At 35.5% G+C, this 24260-nt stretch overlaps 2 protein-coding genes across 3 annotated transcripts; both read right to left on the bottom strand.

Moving 5' to 3' along the window:
* Nucleotides 1-1145: 1145 nt before the first annotated feature.
* Nucleotides 1146-10590, bottom strand: LOC131950200 (antichymotrypsin-2). Of its 2 annotated transcripts, none has more exons than XM_059312261.1 (8): nucleotides 10446-10590; nucleotides 6686-6882; nucleotides 6383-6509; nucleotides 4642-4858; nucleotides 3441-3568; nucleotides 3156-3300; nucleotides 1883-2068; nucleotides 1146-1424 (listed from the first exon to the last, which is right to left on the bottom strand). In XM_059312261.1, exons 2-8 carry the CDS (start codon nucleotides 6871-6873, stop codon nucleotides 1213-1215), a joined length of 1203 nt encoding a protein of 400 aa, XP_059168244.1. In that variant the 5' UTR covers nucleotides 6874-6882; nucleotides 10446-10590; the 3' UTR covers nucleotides 1146-1212. The 2 variants fall into 2 exon arrangements, with proteins under 2 accessions (XP_059168244.1, XP_059168243.1); XM_059312260.1 differs by having other exon boundaries at nucleotides 6686-6879.
* Nucleotides 10591-14179: 3589 nt separating this feature from the next.
* LOC131950198 (antichymotrypsin-2) lies at nucleotides 14180-22228 on the bottom strand. The gene is made up of 7 exons (XM_059312257.1): nucleotides 22068-22228; nucleotides 20212-20338; nucleotides 19309-19525; nucleotides 18264-18388; nucleotides 17553-17697; nucleotides 15053-15235; nucleotides 14180-14391 (listed from the first exon to the last, which is right to left on the bottom strand). Exons 1-7 carry the CDS (start codon nucleotides 22226-22228, stop codon nucleotides 14180-14182), a joined length of 1170 nt encoding a protein of 389 aa, XP_059168240.1.
* Between the last annotated feature and the right edge of the window lie 2032 nt (nucleotides 22229-24260).

Genomic DNA, 24260 nt, shown 5'->3' with positions numbered 1-24260 from the left:
GTCACAAAAGACGTTCAAGTTTTGGGATTTATCGCACAGCTCAATATTTTGTATTGAAGACGTGGTTAGCTAATTTTTCAACCTATGAATATATTTTAATTAGCTTTATATAATGAGCTTTTCTTCCAAGCTTTATTGTACCGTTGTTTAGGTAGTCATGTAGTTCAGGTTTCTTGAAACGAAAACATGCCTGCGTTGATGTATAAAAGTGTTGTGTGTATGAATACATTAAACCAGAAATATGAATGTTTTTTTTACCTAAATGATAACAAATGAAAAAAAAAATTAATTCAAATCATGTCAAGGTTTATTTAGATCTACTCAGCCGGAAAATTTTCCTTGGAACAAAATCTGCCCGGATTGGTTATCCCTGAGGAAGTAGAGAAATGGGTGATCCGCTTTGAAATTTATAGGTTCGGGTATGGGAGCTGATTCAGCACCAAATTCCACATAAGTAACTGCAGCCGCTGTAACAGAAATATGAATGGTTTTTTACTTTCTCGTATATACGAAGTATAGAGAAAGTCTTGTAATCGTGCAAAAAAAAAAATCGAGATTTTTACAAATCTCGACGTTTTACACCTCATTGATACGGAAAAACATAATTTTGCAATCTTGTCCGTATGTCTGTGTGTCGGTCTGTGTGTGTGTGTGTGTCTGTCTGTGTGTAAACACGATAACTTGTGTACCGTTACAGCTAGGTTGATGAATTTTATATATAAGTATTTTATCAAAATCGTAGATCCTGATCAACTTTTGAGCGATTTCCGATAACCGGAAGTGGTACTTTTTCTACTTTGAATTCTTCAAAAGCCTATAACTTGAGTACTCTTTTTAAGATAGATAAATGAAATTTCACATGTAAGTAAAAGATCTAATGTTCTACCTTCTGTTAAATTTTGAGTAATTTCCGTTGAACGGAAGTACTAATTTACGCTATTTCCGATTTCTCAAAAAACGCATGTAAATGTATAAAGTACTAAAAATATTATGCACATTTTGTTTTGGCGTTCTCTTAGTGCGCAATTCTTTTTTTTTCTATGAGATTCTATTCTATTTTTAAAAGTTTAAGTAATTAAAAATCTTGTCTATATTCCAAGTTATATAAGAATATTCGAGAAAGTATAGGGGAGATCATTCCCGGTTTATTTTTAAAAGATAACAAATGAAAAAATATTAATTCAAATCATGTCAAGGTTTATTTTGATCTACTCAGCCGGAAAATTTTCCTTGGAACAAAATTTGCCCGGATTGATTATCCCTGAGGAAGTAGAGAAATGGGTGATCCGCTTTGAAATTTATAGGTTTGGGTATGGGAGCTGAGGTAAGAATTAGTCCCACATAAGTAGCTGCAGCCGCTGTAACTCCTGTCTCCGTGACCTCGATTTTGGCCTTGTGAATCACTTGGCTGATGAAGATTTTTCCTGTAGAGGTGAATCATTCCAAAGGTGAGGGGGGAATGGACCAACAAAAAGGTACGCGCGAATAGACTAGGGCAAACACGCACACACGCATATATATATATATATATATATATATATATATATATATATATATATATATATATATATATATATATATATATATATATATATATATATATATATATATATATATATATATATATATTGATATATATATATATATTGATATATATATATATATATATATATATATATATATATATATATATATATATATATATATATATATATATATAGTGTCTTCTGACAGCAGAATTTATTAATTCCTAAATTTGATGTTGTATTTAAAATATTTGATTTGTGATGCAGATCTATAGCTTTCAGAGAATGGGAAATTAAAAATTGAAAATGCTATAATAAAAGCATTAGCTTTTTATAAGAGGAAACTAAAATCTTACTCGAGGTGGTGATGCGGCTAAAGTCAGCCCCAGAGTCAAATGCTTCGACCATACCAAGTTCACGCAGAGGCTCATTCAAGTCAAGTGTTGATTCTGTCGTGAACTTTGGAATTTGGACAAAAACAGTTTTCTTGCTGAGTCCAGTAAAAAGCTGATCAATCTCATTTTGACCTGATAGAGATTTCTCTGAAAAATATTTAGTTCAAGGACAGATTACGTTTATAATAAAACAAGTAAAAAATGCTTTGTAGTGAGTAGTTTTAATTTCACAAACAAAAAGAATATAATTAAACTTTCTTTAGATACGAAATGTAAAATTAAAAATTTCGCAAAATGATTTCTTCACATTATGCAAGCAACAAAGTTCAATATCAAATAATTGTTAAAATATAAATGTTGAGTCTTCAAAAAACTTTTTAATTAAAAGATATTTATAATCTTTTCATTTTCCATTTGTTAATATTAAGATATTGTTAATCTTGTTACTGTCTCTTATACAGAGTATAGAGGACGTATTGTAATCATGCACAAAATTAACATAAAATTTAGACAGTTTTCATTGTTTTACACTTAGTACTAAGTATAGGGGACTTATTTTAATCGGCCAAAAATAAATATCTAGATTTATCAAAATTTAGGCGTTTTATGCGTAATCGATTAAAAAAACCTGGGTTGGCAATTCTGTCCATATGTTTGTGTGTGTGTGTGTGTGTTCATGTGTGTCTGTGATCAAGATAACTTGAGTACCGTTAAAGCTATGTTGATGCAATTTCATATATAAGTATATGATCAAATTTGTATTTCTGTATCAGCGATTCCCGGTAACCGGAAGTGGGACTTATTCTACTTTCAATTTTTCAAAAGTCTATAACTTGAGTACTATTTCAGATAGATAAATGAAATTTCACGAGTAAGTAAAAGATCTAATTCTCTGCCTTCTTTCAAATGTTGAATAGTTTCCGTTGACCTGAAGTAATATTTTCGCTATTTCCGATTTTAAAAAAAACGCAGGTGAATTTATAAAGTACTAATAATATTCCGCACTATTATACACATATTGTTTGGCAGCACTTGGTGTACAATTATTTTTGCACGGGATTCTATTCTATTTTTAAAAGTTTAAGTAACTAAAAATTAATTGAAGATTGTAAAAAATCACATCTATATCCCGAGCTGCAATGCCCGTAGCGTTATATATAAGAATATTCGAGAAAGTTTAGGGGAGATCACTCCGGATTTATTTAATAACTGTGTAATGTTGTTGTCAACATACCAAGACTTGCGATACCATCCAACTTCTCGGGCAGGGCTATGTACAAAGCAAACCTTCCTCCCTGGAACGGCAGTTCGGCCACATCAACTTCATTGGTTTCATCTTTCTTGTGTTTGATGTCCATTTCTACGCTCATCGTGTTAATCTTAATGGTAAAACATAGAGATATATTTAAACCGAAGATACAACATTTAATGTTTGTTAACTTTGTATTTCAAGGATTTTATTTTATTTTTATTTTTAAAAAAAATATTTGTTTTTAAACACATTGAAGAAAAGTGTTACTTTTTTTGCTTTCTTGCCGCCATTTTTAAAAAACTTTTCTTTGTATGCTTTGCCAAATTTATATTCCCAGGTGCCGTTAAAGAAAATGGTGTTGACTAGCACCATGGCGGTGTCCGCTGTGATGGATCCTGGAAAATTGTAATGTAAATAGAGTTGTTTTAGTAGGTCTACAGATTTACTGAATTGTAAATACAGTTGTAAAGGCACAGATTTACAACACCATAAGCTATACGAGCTATTTGTGGTTAAAGCTGTGAAAAGATACTATAAAATTGTAAATACTGTTGTATAGATACAGATTTACAACTAGTACTATCAGCTATACTAGCTACAAGTGGTCAGTTCTGTGATAGATCCTACAAAATTCCAAATACTGTTGTATAGATACAGATTTACAACAAGCACCAAAACAAATGATAGCCACGTTTGGTTAATGACATGAGTAGAAACCACAAGGCACCTAAAATATTGGTTGTTTAGTATTTGAATAAACTCAAGCAGGGCTCCTTACGATAATGTTTCTCCTCTAGAGGGGTAGGGGCAGGCGGACAATTGAAACTTTCCGAAGGTTTGAGTATATATTTTCCACTTAAATACCATATAAACTAATTGTGAGGGTGGAGGTTGATACTTGAAAATTCCCGACGGTTTAAGTATATATATATATATATATATATATATATATATATATATATATATATATATACATATATATATATATATATATATATATATATATATATATATATATATCTAAAAAACGATATATATATATACATATATATATATATATATATATATATATATATATATATATATATATATATATATATATAGTTTTTTAGATATATATATATATATATATATATATATATATATATATATATATATATATATATATATATATATATATATATATATATATATATATATACTCTACATACAATTTTCTATAATTACATTAGTTTTAAACTTGATCTATGTCATAGGGACAGACCAAAATGAGATGAATTTAATTTAATTTTATCTTTTTAAAAAATATAGACATAGTAATTTTACTCTGGATTCATTATGGACGGAGAAAAAGTCTGAAAGAAACACTGCTTAAGAGGTTATTGCGTCTTCTGATTTTTCTGATATTGTTACAGCGATTAGATCCGAACACATAACTTCATAATTATATCATGAATATAAGAGCTACCTTCTGACACTATGTCTTTGATCAAGTTTTTCGTGGCTTCAGCAATATAGTCGTTGATTGCTTTCTCGGGTCCTCCAGGGGAGGATAAGTCAAAGTTCTTTGTTGTGGCGCTAAATTTGGTCTCAGCTTCTTTAGCAAATTTGGATTTGATTTTTACTTCAGGATTGACAAAAATGGCGTTGCCTATGTTTATAGTGACATCTTGGACTGAGTTTATCTTTCAGAGGAAAAATAGTTTGGTCCAGTGGCGTAGCCAGGATCGTCTCATGTGTTGGAGGGGGTTCAAAGTTTTTCCAGCAATATATATATATATATATATATATATATATATATATATATATATATATATATATATATATATATATATATATATATATATACTAGCTGTACTCCATTGCTTCGCTATGATGTAAAATAATTTAAAAGTAGTACTTTGAACAAATAAGAAAAAACACACGATGTAGGCCGACAAAGAAAACAATTAATCACTCTAAACAAAAAGCAAACAAAATTACACAATAAAACCAAAAGAAATGAACGCAACACAATCTGTTTTGTAATCCCTGTTAAAAAAACAATTTGACATAATGATTCCTAGAATATTATTTAAGACAAACGAACCAAGGGAAATGATCCATCTCTTAATATAAATATGTTAATTGTGAATGTCAAAACAGATCAATAATTACTTTAGTTTGTAATATAGTAGCTTAACTATATTCGTTTTTACAAAAATATGTTGCTACGATCAGAATTAAATATTTTGTCATCATGAATGCTAAAATATTACAGAACAATGAAAGTTTTCGAAATCAGAGTGGGTATAAAATCAAGCTTTTCCATCTTTTAGAAAAAACTAAAGCTAATATGTGGAACATACTGAATAATAGTCTAAATATAGGTCTAGAATATTAGTCTTACTGTTCAGATAAATCGTTTTTTAAATTAACTACTGTTTTTTATGTTCTTTAAAGATATTTTTTAACTTAATGATAACGTATGGTTTACATCCATGTACTGATCACACACCTGTTTACTGGCAATTGCGAAAACAATATTTACAGAGTTTTACCTGTTTCAAAACCTATGATTCTGGCGGCATGGTACTTTGGTACCTCATTACGCATTTCCCAAATGTACTTAACAGATCGCTCTACAATTTTTTACAGTCTGTCCCGTTTTAGGTGGTGAGGAGGGGGGGGAATATAACCAACTCAGAGAATATTGCGTCAGTTTTAAGATGACTGTTCAAACATTCATATACAATTATACATATATACTAATTCAGAAATAGATTTAAATAAGTAACAGTGGTATTATTACAGTAACATTTTTTTTACAGAGGGTCCATGGGGGGGGGGGGGGTTGTAACCCGTCTAACCGCCACCCCACCCCTGCCTACGCCACTGGTTTAGTCTTACAACGAAACCTAACTACACAAATTGTAGCATATGTCTTTTTCTAATTTTGACTTGAATCGACAGTATAAAAACATTATTTTTTTAATGCAAAATAATTTTATAAAACAAAATAAAAAATAATAATTTTGGTTTGAAAATAGGCCTACGTCATATAATTGACACATCACATTACTATATACTAATTATATTAAAAAAAAACATTAAAATTAACATTAAGTATAAATAAATCCTTCGTCATATAATTGACACTTCAAATTATTGTTTACTAGTTATATTTTTTAAAAAATTACTTATTAAAATTAATTAATAACAAATCTTACCTCGTTTGTAAAGTTCTCATACGCAGCAGACACTTTAGAACGAGATTTGACACCAAGTGTTTCTAACATTTCTTTCTCCGTATTCTCTTTTGCTCCAAGTGATGTCATAGTCAAAATTGCGTGGATGCTATATTAGCAAATAAAACACATAATCCTATATATATATATATATCAATGCAGACCGCACTGGGCGACACCATTTAGGGCGCGACACCAAGACAAAAATATAAGCAAAATGAATCGATGATTTTGTGATCAATAGGTGTGATTTTTGTGTGTCAGAAGCTAGAACCAATACACTACCTGTATGGAGAGTAGACGATGTTCGATTTGTCGAGCGCCACCTTCTGGTAAAGTCTCTGGGAGAATCCTAAAGTCGCGGCTGAGAGGGTATCGTCTTTCTGTTGCTTCTTCTGCTTCGGCTGCTTCACCTTAGCTCCATAGACCAGTTGGCCAGCAAGTACCAGGAGCATTAACTTGAAGCTCACCATGGCTCTCTGCTAGACATGATTTATTTAAATTAAATATATACGAGCCGACCCGCGGCGTATCATACGCCGCTATTTAGTTGTTGTTTTTTTTTCTACTTTTCAGTAATTTATAATTTGTGAATTCGACAGTACCTGTGCTGCCACTGAAAATATTTGCTTTAAAACACTAAGACCCTCCTTTCCCCCAACCCCTATCCCCCCCTCGTGAAAGCAGCCTCCTCTTAGTTACCTCCCCTAAGTTTAAAATCGTTTGAAACTAAATTATCTGCCCCTAAACCCGTCTCTACGATTGTAAACATTTAGCGTGAACCACAGCTCACCAGACCATGTGGAGATGGGGGTGGTAGCGATATGCCTAGAGAGGAAGAGAGGGGACTGCTAGGCGCGGTTACAGCTTGGTGTTTTCTAGCGTCTCTAAAATGAGAATTATATATAGACTAGCCAAATGTACCCGTTGAATGGGCAATTCTGGTGACTTTTAGCTCTCTTCTCTTTACAAATAGGCTACCCGGTTTTTCTTTTTGTCTAGGGAAGAATATATATCTACGGAAAGTGAGTAATGAAATGATTTGTAATTCAGCTTTTTAAAAAGTCATTATGTCAATGTTAATACTTGTTTAAAATAGCAAAGACTACCAATACCTATTAGAAAAATTAAAACCAAATTATATACAGTATTAGTCAACACAATACCATATAAAATGCACTCGCTGATTAAGAGACTTAAAATTAAGAGACTTAAAAGATTTCGTTAAAAACCCGGCTGTTCAATGGTAGTAATGTTGTTTTTATCTTTTAAAATTTTAAAGCAACAGCCAATTGAGAAAGATATCAAGACCTGTAAATGGGGATGGATCGGACACACGTTAAGAAAAGAAAAAGAAAACATCGCAAAACATGCATTGGACTGGAATCCCCAGGGGAAAAGAAGGGTGGGCCGGCCAAAGAAAACATGGAAGAGAACGGTTGAAGAAGAGGCAAAAACAGCTGGGCTCTCATGGGCACAGATTAGAGGAGCAGCCCAAAACCGAGTCCGTTGGAGATGTGTGGTTGCAGCCCTTTGCTCCCTAGGGGCCATAAAGGAATGATGATGATGATGATGATGATTTCGGCTGAGCATGGGTCCGACCACACTATCCTTTCACATGCTGAAAAGACAAAAACGGGTGAACTCTACTTTACCCGCCCCGTGTCCCACCAAGTCCCGATAGGCAACTTTATATATCACATATTAAAAAAAATTGAAAAAATATATTTAGGATTGACTTCATGAGTCTCGAACTCATACCACCCACATGGTATCAATTACTCTGTCATATGAGCTATATAGCCAACTAAGAAATCATTAAGAATAAAGGAGGTATTTAATAAACTTAACTTACTTAGCTTTATCCCAAAAATAGCCAATTCCAGAGCTAAACAAACAAAGATTTCTATAAAATAATTAAGGCGTGAAATAGGTTAGTATAGACGTTTATTAGTGGAATAGATTTTCGATCTAGATAGAATCTAGATCTCTGTCAATCTCTAGAGTCAAAGTCCTAATTCTAGTTTTTCCGTAGATCTAGATCTACAATCTCTAGATCTAGATCTAGACTCTCTAGATCTAGAATCCAAATAGATAAAGTAGGCTAAATTTTATAAGTTTAGTCCGAGAAAATTGTATTGTATACATTTCATAGTGTACGTAGATTTAAATCAAATTTGAATGAAACAGTTCCTTTCTTTATATTCTAAAATCGGAAGATGACGCCAGTAGTTTAGTGGTCTTTCTTTAGTATAAACATTAGTGACGTCCTTGTTTATCGCGTTCTTGTCACAACTATGAAATTTTGTTTATACATTTAAAACATCTACCATATTATTTTCAACTAAAGTCCATAACAAGTTCTCCATATATCGCTGAAGATACTGATATCATAGCCTGTGAAAATATTTTGCGGACACAGAGAGAGAGAGAGATAGAGAGAATTGCGCACATTGGCTTTTATATATTAGGATATATATATATATATATATATATATATATATATATATATATATATATATATATATATATATATATATATATATATATACAGGACCGGTGAAACCTATAAGGCGAACCGCCTAGGGCGCTATCCAAAGGGGTGCGCAAAAATGGGCAATCGACATATTAAACAGTGCCTAATAATTTACAAATTTGATTAAATTGTATAAACTATAGACAGGGTAATACACAAATGCGTAGCGATCTATTTCGGTGCCCAGTACCAACAATCAATTTTTTCGCCTCCGCCTCAAATTAGGCCTATTCGAGATGGTGAAAATGTGCCCCCTCCTCCCTTATTTGGACTATTTACGACTCATTTTGCTTTTTTATATTTCCGTTTGTTCACAATTGATGTAGAAAATAATTAAATGAACCTGTAATGCCAAGTGTTAGCTTCCTAAGCATATATCACCATTAGATATGCTTCTCTATATAGTACAACCAAAACTGAAAGATTGTATACCAAATGTTGTTGTTTCCTTGAGAATACTATTAACACTCCCAGTGTCCGTGGCTAGTGAAGAGCGCAGTCTTTAAAAATTGAGATTAATTACAGGGTCTGAACTACTATACCACCAAACCCCGCAACGCGGTCGAGGAAAGAGTGGGGGGGGGGGGGGGGGGGGCATTTAGAGGTATGGGAGAAAAATCCGACACCAAATTAAAAAAAAATTGCGAAATAAGTTTCGCCTAAATAACCTGGCGTCGGCACTGTATATATATATATATATATATATATATATATATATATATATATATATATATATATATATATAATATTATTATTATATAGATATATATATATATATCTTTATATATATATATATATATATATATATATATATATATATATATAATTATTTCAAAAAATATTTTTGTTGCATGTTTGGACACTGTGGACCAGCTGACCAGCTATGGCCATGTCCATCCAAATAAAACCGACTACGTCGATCTATGTGTAAGAACAACTATTCCGACTTTCATGTTTTATGAAGTAGGAATAAATTTAAAACATGTATTAACTACGATATCTTACTATTCAACTTTAAGATAAGCCTCGTACACTGCTATTAAATAGAATGGATACGTGACACAAACAATAATTAAATAATTTTTAAAGCAAGTTTTAAAGAATTTTAATCTTCTCTACTTTTATGTAAGTAAGTCTCGAGTTCGAATCCAGGTTCAAGTCAGTAGACCGTCCCTGATTCCACCCAACTCTGATGGGTACCTAACTCACGTTAGGGAAAGTAAAGGCGGCTGGGCATAGTGCTGACCACACTATCTCTTCACCGAAACAAGTGAACTTTTTTTTTACTTTACTTCTCCACTTTTAAGAGAACATAGTTATATTTTTTTTTTCCCTGAGGATAGCTACGATAACGACTCTACCGTCTGTTAAAAAAATGACAACTTTTTTCGCAAAATGTCTTTCATTTATAAAATTATTTCTTATCTAACAAGAATATTATATAAAGTTTACATTTATGTTAAACAAAAAAATATTTATTTTACTAAAGTAAAAATGTAGAACACTCACATTGTTCAGTAGTCGGATCTCTTGAGTAGAATGATCTAGTCACAAGGGCTGTCTTACCCACTTAAAGTTAAACTGACAGGTTTTAAATTAAAAGTTTAAATTTGATCACCTTTGTCTACTTCAAACCTGCCCTGCCACGTAGTCAACAGCCACGCAGTCAACAGCCACGTAGCTGGGCATCAAATGTTAAATGAGATTCGACAATTTGTATTGACGTATTCTGCTCGTTTTTTTTGGTATACTGGAACAGAATTTATCAAACAAGTGAACACGTTTTAAGAAAAAAGTAAATTTCGACAATATGGGACGATGTGGCCGCGTGGTAGATAGCTCGACGTCTAACCCAGAGGTCTCTAGTTTGGATCTCGGTCCGGGATTGAGATTGTAGAACGTCTTTGAGTCCATATAGCTCTGATGGGTACCCAACACAATTTAGAGAAAGTAATGGCGGCTAGTTATACCGGTCGAGAAACCAATGGAATATATTGCCTCTGCCCTGTGGATGGTTAGGACTTATACAGTAGCTTTCGAAGAAAATTTATGTAATAGAAAGAATGTCATTTTTCAACGATAATTTCCGTTGGACATATATTTGTGCAGACTTAGGGAATAATTTTATCAGGAAAACAAACTTTAAAAGAAATTTAAAGCAACATTTAATAAATGCAAATACATTGTAAAGCTTACAATCTCAACTACTACTATACTTTTAATTCTATTTTTTTAAAGCAACATAGCTATCTTAATTTGTAGTTATATTAAACAAGCCAAGGGCAATGATAGCTTTACTATTTACATGGGTAAATATGCCTTGCCGTATTGAAAACAAGTTATTAAAAAGTCTAGTGACAATTTAAGCGCAATTTCCTTATGTTATCCATAACAATTTTAAATCACGTGGAAAAAACGAGCGACGCGTAGCTCGCCTCTCTCTCTCTCTCTTGCCGCGCGCAGTGACGCGAACGATCCCACGTCAGATAGGCTAGCCTCCCGTTTCATTCGAAAGAAAATCCTTTCGAACCTCCGCTCATTCGCTATGGTAAAATCCTTTCGAACCTCAGCTTTGCGCTAAAAATCTACACGACGCTCAGTTTAAATGTTCTTAATTAATTTTTTTGTGACCGAACAAAAGGATATTTTTGAAAACTTTCTTCGGCAATATTGGTCTAAATTATGGCAGAAATCGATTAGTCAATGTTTCAAGTCGCTAAGTGGTCTGGTTGCCGAGATATGGAGCAAAAACTGCATTTTTTCGAGGTTTTTTTGGCTTTTCCGGGATACCCGGATAGGAATTTCGGCAATTTATTTGGCCCACAATCATCCTTGGAACTTGCTTAACATATTTGCTTTGGAACTAGTCCTCGATATTGCTTCGTTGAGGAGGAGATACGCCTTAAAGCTGCGGACATCCATTCATCCATCCAGAAATGACGGGTTAATAAACGCAATTCTCCAGAATGGAAATTGCGCTAAAAATGGGCAACCAGGTTGGATCCTTATTTAATAAGGTAGTATCATACCATATGGCTTATTGACAAAGCTATTATATTTCTCTTCTAATGAAATGCTGACTCGTATTTCGAATGACTTATTGTGCCCTAAGCCAATGTGGGCTGAAGTTATGCGTATAAACAGAGACAGGACAAATACCATTTTACCGTATATATTACTTATTTGAAGTGAGGAAACTTTAACACCGCGTTTATATCTTAAGTGCAATTGACTATCTCAAACCCTAAGACCAATCTTTACAGATAATTAAGATTCCAAGATTAGCGTAGCTACAAACAAACATACTTAGTAAACGTAATAAAACATAACAAGCAATTTAAAACATTGAGACCATCTGAGAGTTAAGCTACCAAATAAAAAAATAGAGGCCATTTTAAAACATAGGGCCATTGTAAAACATAGGGGCCATCGTTAAACATAGGGGCCATCGTGAAACTTAGGGCCATTTTAAACATAGGGCCATTGTAAAATATAGGGCCATTTTAAAACATAGGGCCATTTTAAAACATAGGGGCCATTTTTAAAACATCGGGGTCATTGTAAAACATAGGGGCCATCGTGTATGTCACAAACCGATCTTTGTCATTTTCCTAACCAGTTTTATTTTTTACAAGCCATAAATCTGGGTTGTTTTTAATGAGCTGTCGTATGGGCTTAGTTTACATTTTCAAAAAGCCAAGACAGACAACAATACAATATAGTTATTAAAAGTCTTGGATTTTATTTTATTTTTACCATTTTTTTTACCTCAGACATGTAATTTACTGAGTCAGCTTGCCTTGCATGTTAGTTTTAGTATTATAATTTTCATCATCGGCTTGTAAAGACTGGTACAGATTTATAATAGTAATACTCTTCTTTCTTACATTTAGTCTACTTTCATTCATTTAAGATGGTTTACTTATACATAGATCAAATACAGAACATCTAATTACAATTTTATTTTAAAATCTGAAACTGCAAATGTGTAATTAAATGATGATTCAATGGTTTTTTTTAACAGCGTGGTAGGTTGAGGGGATTTGGGCTTATAAGTAGAGCTCAAATAAATTTTTGATTAAACTTCCGATAGAGTAGGCCTACTCAAGATAAATGTTTTTTGTCAAGAGCTTTTTGACTTAAATTAAAAACCGATGAAAATAATCAATATGGGGTGCTGATAGCAGGTTTTTAAAATTTAAATATGTACTTACTTTAACCGTAAAATATAAATAGAAAATATAAACTGTAAGAAATGGTTTATAACAATAAACTTTTAGATGCAATAAATTATAAGAAAATAAATATAATTCCCCCCCCCCCCCCCCCAAAATCTAAAAAAAATGTTAGTAGCTCGAAAAATAGTTTGTTAATTCTGGCGACCAATGTCTTATTTTATTTTAAAAACATAATAAATAAACCTCAAACCCATAAAGAGGGAGGCGGGGCGTATCATACTGAGTTTGACCAAAGTTTCAGATACGCTTCCGTAGTAACGATATAGAGTCCTTGCAAACACTTGTCCCAAATCACGTGATACCTACGTCCGCCACAACAATCAGCTGTTGCGCAGCGGTGGGCGTAGTACAGGAAGGGACATTCTGTTGGGATGTCGAGCCCTGTGTGGTGAAGTGTTTTCTGTGTTGTATTTCTGTGGTGTTTGGTTAGTAGTCCGCTTGGGTGTTCAGTCTGTTTTGTTTTGTCGACTTTAGTTTTTACTTTTTCGCATACGAAGTATAGAGAAAGTATTGTGCAAAAAAAAAAAAAAATAAAATAAAATAAAAAAATAAAAAACCCACATATTTTTGCAAATCTCGACGTTTTACACCTCCCTGAGTCGGAAAAACATAATTTTGCAATCTTGTCCGAATGTCTGTTTGTGTGTATTTGTGTGTGTGTGTATGTGAACACGATAACTTTAGTACCGTTACAGATAGGTTGATGAAATTTCATATATAAGTATTATATCAAATTTGTAGTTCTGTACCAACTTTTCAGCGATTTCCGGTAACCAAAAGTGGCACTTATTCTACTTTCAATTTCTCAAAAGCCTATAACTTGAGTACTGTTTCAGATAGATAAATGAAATTTCACAAGTACTTAAAAGATCTCATTCTCTGTCTTCTGTTATATTTAGAGTGATTTCCGTTGACCGGAAGTTGTAATTTACGCTATTTCCGATTTCTTACATAAATAAAAAAAAACATTTTGCTCAGTTCATCTCAAGTTTTATTTCGAGCTTCCTAACCGGAAAATTTTCCCTGGAACAGAATTAGTCCGGTTCGTCTATCCCTGAGGAAATACAGGAATGGATGATTCGCCACAAAGATGGCCTGTGGTTGACGGCCCAGCATCCTAGTATTAGCTTGTAGGACCGTCGCTGCGGCCGCTGTAACGCCAATTTCCTTGACTTCAATTTTGGCTTTGTGGAGCACATCGCTGATACTGAGGCTCCCTGTATATGTGAATTATTTCAAGAGTAAAGAAATAGATCCACCCAGTGATGTGACCGTTACAAATACAGGATGATGAGAAGATATCTCAGAGAAAAAATATATTTTCAGACAAATGGTCCCAAGGATAAAATATTCTAAGACAAATAGTCTCTAAGACAAAGTATATCAGGACAAAATATCCTAAGGAAAATAGTCTCCAAGACAAAATATATCAAGACAAAATATTCTAAGGCAAATAGCCTCAAAGACTAAATATCTCAGGACAAAATATTCTAAGGCAAATAGCCTAAAAGACAAAAAATCTCAGGAAAAAGTATTCTAAGGCAAATAGCCTCAAAAAAATCTCAGGTTAAAAATATTCTAGGGCAAATAGCCTCAAAAACAAAATATCTCAGGACAAAATATTCTACAAAGACAAAATATCTCAGGACAAAATATTTTAAGGCAAATAGCCTCAAAGACTAAATATCTGAGGACTAGATTTTCTAAGACAAATGGTCATAAAAACAAAAACTTTAAGGACAATATTTTCTAAGACAAATGGCATCATGGAGAAAATAAATATTTCATGCCAGGATATCTAGATGACAAAATATCTAATTACATATATTATCTCTTACTTAGAGACATAATTAAAGTATCAAACGAGTTGTGGGTTACCCGAAGATATGTCCCTAAAGTCAGCTCCTGGACCAAACGCCTCGACCATGCCAAGCTCTATGAGAGGTTGCTTCAAGTCAAGTGTTGTCTCTGTCGTAAACTTGGGAATATCAACAAAGACTCTTTTTTTCTTGAGGCCTTTAAAAAGCTTCTCCATTTTAGTTGGATGCGATATCAGTTGTTCTGTAAAATAGGTTCAGACTGTATTGTCTAATGACGTCAAGCATGATGTCCGCGACCCATTAAGGTTTCACATTTTAATAATGAAAGAGAGTGACATTTTTAATTAGGTCATGAGTTTTTTAAATATGACACGGCAGATTTCGATTTTGATTTATTGTGTTTTATCAATCAAATTACCCCCCCCCTCTCTCTCATTAACTAACCAAGTATTCATACATGTATTGACAAAACTGTGAGTAGTAGTATATTAGGTCACTTTTGGAGCGAAGGCTCAGGCGCAGGTGGATGCGGATGCGCAGGCACAGCCTGGGACAACGAGATATAGTAAAACAGTAGCGTAGCGAGGGGGTGGGCACATATGTACCCGGGTGCCGACCTTAGGGGGCGCCAAAATGGGTTTGAAAAATAAATTGAAAGGTTGAGGGGGGCGCAAATCGAAAGTTTGAGGTGGGTGCAAATGGAAATCTCGAGGGGGGTGCAAATCAAAAGTTTGAGGGGGGGGGGGTGCAAATGGAAATCTCGAGGGGGGGGGTGCAAATCGAAAAGTTTGTGTTTGTGCCCGGGCGCCGGGAAGGGTCGCCACGCCTCTGTAGTAAAATACTCGGGATGGGGATGGGGAGCCTGGGACAACTAGATATAGTAAAATACTCCAGCCGCAGGCGCAGGGTGCAGGCGCAGCCTGGGACAACGTGATAGAGTAAAATACTCCACATCCTGGGATGGGGATGCGGATGGGGATGGGGAGGATGCGCAGGGGGATGGGGATGGGGAGTAGATCAGTAGGTCAGTAGGTCAGTAGGTCACCACCGGTGACCTTGTGACGTAATCACCGCAGGCGACCTAGTTACGTAATCACCAGCGGTGACCTAGTTACGTAATTTTAATGAGATTTTAATCCCCATCCCCATCCGCATCCCCATCCGCCAGTATGTGGAGTGTTTTACTATGTCACGTTGTCCCAGGCTGCGCCTGCGCCCTGCGCCTGCGCCTGCGGCTGGAGTATTTTAATATATCTCGTTGTCCCAGGCTGCGCCTGCGCATCCGCATCCGAGTATTTTACTATATATCCTTTGCGCCTGCGCATCCGCATCCCCCTGCGCCTTCGCTCCAAAAGTGACCTAATATACTATTACTGTGCTAAATCATCTAGTCAAAACAATTTTAAAACATACATTTTTTTATTGCAGAACAACCCGGTGTTTCTTCCAGACTTTTTTTCTACCCGGGGGTACACTTGAAATTTTCGGGGGGGGGGGGGGGAGTCTCAAATTTCCGTCGGAGGGGGGGGGGCGGACACTGTTAAAAGTATATGTTTTCTAAATAAATTCGATTTCGTTCGGGGGGGGGGGGGGTTGGTGGTAGTTTTTCTTTTTCTGCGGGGGGGGGGGGGGGGGCTCTGGCCCTCTACCCCCCGAAGAGATGCCTGGAAGAAACTCTGGAACAACCTATTGACAAAACGTCTATGATCAAGTAATACGAATTAGAATATTAGAAAGTATTTTATTTAGTTCGGTTTTCGGGGCTCGCATGTTTTGCTCTTGTGACCCACTGATAACCAACACAAATAAAATTAAAATAAATTTGAACTACTAAAGAATGTGAAAAGGACACATTACATGAGGAGCAGTGGCGTCGATAGGTCGGGTGTTACCCGGTGCGGCAATTCGTGGTGCCACCCCCCCCCCCCCACCCAAGAAACAATATATATATATATATATATATATATATATATATATATATATATATATATATATATATATATATATATATATATATATATATATATGTGTGTGTGTGTATGTGTGTATATGTATATATATATATATATATTTTTTGTCTAAGTGTGTTTATGTGTCGGACTATATTTTCAATATATGTCACATATGCTTACATGTATGTGTATAAGCATTAATCACTGCATACTTAATGGTAACGATGTTTATCTATAGTCTGTTAATAATACAGTTGGATGTTGCATTATTACTTCTAGTTAAAAGACTTTTAAACTTTAAGTTATCATTAATGGAACTGGAAAAAGAACATTTTTCTTCTGTAAATTTTGCAATTTTTTTGCCTTGGTGTCAACCCCCTAAATGGTGTCACCCGGTGCGGTCTGAATCCCCCGCCCCTCCCTCGCTACGCCTCTGATTAGGAGTACAACAATATGTTAAGACCAAATGCTGTTCCCATATTTTTTACAACATTCTTTCCTCACAGTAAATACTAGGTTATGTGTATTTTTGCACACACATTCGAATTTGGAGGGCTAATTCAGAAACGAACATATATCTTTAAATTTTTGTTGTTGTCAACATACCAAGACTTGCGATACCGCCCACTTTCAGTGGCAGGGCTATATACAAAGCAAACCTTCTTCCCTTGAATGGGATCTCGGCAACTTGAACGTGATTGGATGTATCTTTCTTGTGCTTGATCTCCATTTCTTTCGCCATCATTTCAATCTGAAATGGCAGACAAAACAAATTGTTACTATATTTAAACGCACTTGATTATGTGAGCTGTTTCCGTTCGTGTTCTTATGGGTTATTTGTTGCGTTTCTCTATCACTCACACTCTCTCACTCACACACACGCTCTCTCACTCACACACTCTCTCATTCACACACTCTTACTCACACACACTCTCTGACTCATACATACTCTCTTATTCTTTCACTCACCCATTCTTTCACACACTCTCTCACTCTCTTACTTACACACTCTCACTCACTCACTCGCTCTCACTCTCTCACTCTCACACTCTCAATCACACACTCTCTAACTCGCACAATCTCACTCGCACACTCACGCACAATCTCTCACTCTCTCACTCACTCTCTCACTCTCACACTCTCACTCACCCACCCACTCACACAATCTCCCTCACTCTCTCACTCACCCACCCACTCACACAATCTCCCTCACACTCTCACTCACTCACCCACACTCTCACACTCTCTATACATTTCTTACTTCATGATTTCATTCTTTCACTTAAGCTTGCATTTCCCGTTAACAAGAAACCTTACCGTTATATTCTTCTTCTCTGATTTTGAGAACGTTTGATTTCGGGCATCGTTGAAATTCTTAACCCAGGCTCCATTAAAGAAAATTGTGTTGACTAAAACCATAGCCGTGCTTGCCGTGATGGATCCTCAAAAAATTGTAAATACATTTATTTTAGTACATTTTAGTGTAAGCACCATTTGCAGTAATACATTAGTGTTGTTAACTATCTTGAACGGGAACAGGACATTACCCCCCCCCCTAGTTCAATTACCCCGGACATTACCCCCCGGTCATAGCTTAAGGTATAGTTAGGGCGAAGGATATGGATAGGTTTAGGGTTAGAATTAGATTAGGGTTAGATTAGGGTTAGGGTTAAGGTTAGATTAGGGTTAGGGTTAGATTAGGGTTAGGGTTAAGGTTAGATTAGGGTTAGGGTTAGGGTTAGGGTTAGGGTTAGGGTTAGGGTTAGGGTTAGGGTTAGGGTTAGGGTTAGGGTTAGGGTTAGGGTTAGGGTTAGGGTTAGGGTTAGGGTTAGGGTTATGATTAGGGTTAGGGTTAGGGTTAGGGTTAGGGTTAGGGTTAGATTAGGGTTAGGGTTTAGGGTTAGGGTTAGGGTTAGATTAGAATTTGATTAGGGTAAGGGTAAGGGTAAGGGTAAGGGTAAGGGTAAGGGTAAGGGTAAGGGTAAGGGTAAGGGTAAGGGTAAGGGTAAGGGTAAGGGTAAGGGTAAGGGTAATGGTCAGGGTAAGGGTAAGGGTAAGGGTAAGGGTAAGGGTAAGGGTAAGGGTTAGGGATAGGGCTGGTATTGGGGTTTTAGGAATAGGGATAGAGATAATATTTTATACATTAATAATGAAAGAGGGTGATATTCTTAACTTAGTCATGAGTTTATGAATGTGGCTGAGTTAACTTCAATTTTGATTTATTATGTTTCATCAATAAAATTATCCCCCCCCCCCTTTAACTAAGCAAGTATTCACACGTGTTTTCACGAAAATTTACTTAATCATCTAGTCAAAACAAATTTTAAAACATACAGATATGTTTTTTAAATTGCAGAACAACCTTTTGACAAAACTTTTTTAATCAAGTTTTTCGTGGCTTCAGCAATATAATCATTGATTGCTTTCTCGGGTCCTCCAGGGGCTGATAAGTCAAAGTTCGTTGTTGTGGCGCTAAATTTGGTCTCAGCTTCTTTAGCAAATCGCTTTTTGATTTGTGATTCAGGTTTGACAAAAATAGCGTTTCCTGTGCCGATGTCCACATTTTTATTGGAGTTCGTCTGTGAGAGATCAAGGTTTCTAGATATAATGTCACAATATAAGACGGCGTGGCCTAGCGGTGGAGCACTAGACTGCTAACTCGGTAGATTCGTGTTCGAAACCGAATTCACGTTACCGGAACGTCCCTGAGTCCGACCAACTCTTATTGGCACCTAACTCACATTAGGGGAAAGTAAAGGCGGAGGGGAAAGTAAAGACGGCTGGGCATAGTACTGACCACACAGAGGCGTAGCGACCATTCCGGGTCCCGGGAACAAACTTTCATTTTGGCGCCCCCCCCCCCCCCCCGAGACAAACTTTCAATTTGGCGCCCCCCATATATTTTTTTATATTTATAATGCAAAAATGGAGCTAAATTGAGCTTTCAATTTTTTTTCAATCCATTTTGGCGCCCCCTAGGGTCGGCACCCGGGGACATATGTACCCCCCCCCCCCCTCGCTACACCTCTGTGACCACATTATCCCTTTATGTGCCGAGGTCAATAAACATATGAACTCCACTTCATATACCCTATGGATCGTTAGCTCTAAAGAGGAATCTTTACTTTTCAACAATATGATAATCTATCAGGCACCGTACGGATCATGACAAAGTAGAAATGATGAAAAAATTATTTCTTTACAAATAACATTGTTAAGCAGACTAGTAATCCTAATATTCTAATTATTGAAGATAACGTCAAACCTGTTTGATAACTTCCTCATACTTTTTAGAGGCTCGAGAAATCGATGTGACACCAAGCGTCTTAAGCATTTCATCCTTTGTTTTTCCATATGCTCCCAGCGATGTCAGAGTCAAAATTGAGTGAATGCTACGTATATATATATATATATATATATATATATATATATATATATATATATATATATATATATATATATATATATAGAGAGAGAGAGAGAGAGAGAGAGAGAGAGAGAAACAGAGAGAAACAGAGAGATAGATAATTATATATAGAGGGAGATAGAGATAGAGAGTGACAGAGAGAGAGATAATTATATGTATATATATATAGAGAGAGAGACAGAGATGATTATATATATATATATATATATATATATATGTATAGAGAGAGAGAGAGAGAGAGAGAGAGAGGGAAAGAGAAAGGGGGAGAGACAGAGAGAAATAAATATATATAGGGAGAGATAGAGAGAGGCGGAGAGATAATTATAAATATATATGTACTAGCGTACCCGTCCTCGCGCGTTGTCGCGGGAATAGAAGAAAGTCCGACAAAATATATAAGAAGGGTTTCATCCATGCGTTACCAATCCTATATTCTTGGACGCGTGACCTTGTTTTCTTTAAGTTAGTTATTTAAATGTAAACGATGCCTACGCTTGGATCATAAATATCAGGACACGGGATTACCTACACTACCGCATAAAAACCTTGAGTGTAAATTAATCACTCACCGAAATAATGAGGTAGAACACACTTCGGTGCCCCCCCCATGTGTCAGGGAGGTAGAGGGGCGCGCTCATGAGCCCCCCTCCCCCCGATTACACTACCGCATAAGCGCAGCATACGGCCCCTGGCTCCTTAAAACTAACAGAGTGCCAAATAGCATCCTGTTAATAATGATGCAGATTTCGCCATTCGGTAAAGTGACACAAATGAAAAGGATTTTTTCTTTAACACGTAAAAAAAAAATTATTTCTCGTGTTTTAAACATCAGTGTGACTGATGAAATATGTTAGCGTTACTAATGGTCTATTATTAGATGCTCGATCTCAATTTCTGATTGATTTAGATGCTAATTGCATCAGAGGCGTAGCGACCCTTCCCGGCGCCCGGGGACATACTTTCAATTTGGCGCCCCCCTCGGGAGCAAATTTTCTATTTGCACCCCCCCCCCCTCGAAGTTTTCTTTCCCCCCCCCCCCCCCCCTCAAACTTTCGATTTGCACCCCCCTCGAAGTTTTCATTTGCACCCCCCCCCCCCCTCAAACTTTCGATTTGCACCCCCCCCTCAAACTTTCAATTTGGCGCCCCCCCCACCTAAGGTCGGCGCCTGGGGACATATGTCTCCCCCCCGCCCCCCCTCGCTACGCCTCTGAATTGCATCATTCGCAAAGTGACGAAACTGTTTGATTTTTTTACAGACGAAAAAAAACATCCCAGGTTAATAATCTAACCTTGATTAATTTTTCTGATTATTAAAATAAAACGTATTACATGGCCCTCAGCTTCCCTTGTGAGCCTTTGTGGGCAGAAACAGATTTTTTATTTGCAGCCAAATCGCACCCTACCAGGGCGCCGGAGGACACGTCTGATTCTAATAAGTGAGCGTTTGTAACGCCCTATCCTATCCATTGTCTATCACACTGTTTAGACCGAACATAGTCGCCATAGCGCTCACGCGAAAGACCATGTAAGTAAAAACATATATATATATATAAAGGTGACGTAATGTAATATACAGTAAAGTAAAAAAAAAAGTTACATTTATTTGAAGAAAAAAAAGCATTAGAATCTGTACCTTACATTTTGATGTAAACTATTTTATGTTACACTCTACGTGTAGACATGACTTTGTACCTGAATGGAGAAAAGACCATGCTGCCTTTGTCCAGCGCCACCTTTCGGTAAAGTCTCTGGGAGAACTCTGAAGTCACTTTTGAGAGGTCGTATGCTTTATTTTTTCTACCATTGGCCAGCTGGCCAGCAATGGCCAGAACCATTAACATGATTTTTATCATCTTCTGACAAATGCGAAAAATTTGGAAATAAGTTATTTTGTCGTTTTTATATATATATGTTACGGTCAAAGCCCGAAGTGCGGCCAAAGCGCGGATGGCCGGCCAATGCGCGGATTGGCCGGCTCTCTTGGCCAAAGCCCGGAAAACTTAGCACTAAGATCGTATTTCGTACATTGGCTGGCCAATGCGCGCACTGGCCGGGACGTACTGGCCAAAGTCCGAAGCGCTTAAACTTGACAGCATATTTTGTACATTGGCCGGCCAATGCGCGCACTGGCCGACTTCGGGCTTTGACCGTAACATATACATTTAGCATCTATACACACAAAAAAATGACTTCATTGATTATGGAATAAAAATTGAATTTAAAATGGAGTGTAGAAAATGATACACAAATGTAATAACGTCATTGATAACAGGAAAAACGAAATATTCTAGAAGTGTATGTAGATATACACAAAAATACCGGAAAAGTATATATATATATATATATATATATATATATATATATATATATATATATATATATATATATATATATATAGTAAGCGTTAGTATTAGGATTATGCTTAAAGTTATGCTGATTAGAGGTTTCATTTGAAACTGAATTTCCTGTTTAGGTTAAAATGCCGATTCCGAATATATTTCCGTTTCCAGTTAAATTCCGTACATATTAAGTGTCCGATTTCAGTTAATTTCAGGTTGCGGTTAAATTTCCGGTTGGGTCAAATTGTTGTCTTCGGATAAGGTTCCGTTTGCAGTTAAATTTCTTTATCTATTAAAATGTTCGTTTCAGGATATATTTACGTTCCCGTTTTTAATATCGTTCAAGATTACAAATTGTTTTCAGCTAAAATTTTATTGCAGGTTAAATTTAGTTAAATTTCGTAACTGATAAAGATCTAAATTTCCGTATAAATTTACGGATCCGGTAATAGTGCCGATTCCGAATAAGGTTCCGTTTTCAATGAAATTTCGTTTCCTGTTAAATTTCTCCTATTTCAGTCTGAATTTCCGTATCCGGCTGAATTTTCGGATCTGGTAAAAATGCCGAATTTGGATAAAAATCCGCTTTAAATAACATTTTTCATTTCCGTTTAAATTTGAGTTTTTTTTTTTGTTTCGCTTCAGAGAAAAAGACAACATTATCAACCTAGCGCCCGTTGTATTTCTCGCTTAACGGGCCACTTATCCAGTAAACATACATTTATACATCTGTAAATAAATTTTATAAGTATCAATAAATTATTATATAATGATTATTTAATATCAAACTGAGGATACGGTGCCTAAACTCTAAGTGCGCATGAATAGATAGATTTCACCTAGTCTTTAACACAACCATTGATTTTACCTGAACGTAAATAAATACTGAGTTTCTAAATAAATGTGCTTTTATTTCTTATCATACGAAAGTGAAAAACAATGAAGACTTACCTGAAGATATGAAGGGGGAACTAGAAATCTGTTATGTCAGTTTGAATTGTGAAACGAGTAAAATTGTAACTTCAGTTTGGTCCACGTCATGATAGGTATGTATCGAAATATTGAAACGCAATATTTATTTTTTCTAATTATGCTTAATTCGTAAATTGATACAAGGATATCGTCGCCACATGATCATATTAAATTAAAATAAGCAGCGGCGTAGTGTGTACTTTCTAATGGCAATACATTTTAAAATATCACAAATGCTGTATTTTTTATTTTAAATATATAAATTTAGATTGAAGATGATGAGGTTATATAAAATTGACTTGCTTTAACATGGGTTCGATTAGAAATATGATATAGACAACCAAAAATCTACGGCCAACAATTTGAAGTTCATGGTTATGTACTTTCTTAATTTAATATAATGTAATATTGATGACTCGTCGATCTTTTAACGAACGTAGTATACGCCTATGGAGACGGATGTTTATAAAAGCTTTGTTGTGTGTTTGAGTGTGTGTATTGTGAGAGTTGGATAGGGGTAAAAACAAATGTGAAAAAGCTAATATATAATAATTAAAACTTAAAAAATGTTATG

Source organism: Physella acuta, unplaced genomic scaffold (genome assembly GCF_028476545.2).
Source record: "Physella acuta isolate Inbredline_101_S28 unplaced genomic scaffold, ASM2847654v3 ptg000744l, whole genome shotgun sequence".
NCBI lineage: Eukaryota > Metazoa > Mollusca > Gastropoda > Physidae > Physella > Physella acuta.
The sequence above is the reverse complement of the archived record's forward strand: the minus strand, read 5'-3'. Positions and strand labels throughout refer to the sequence as shown.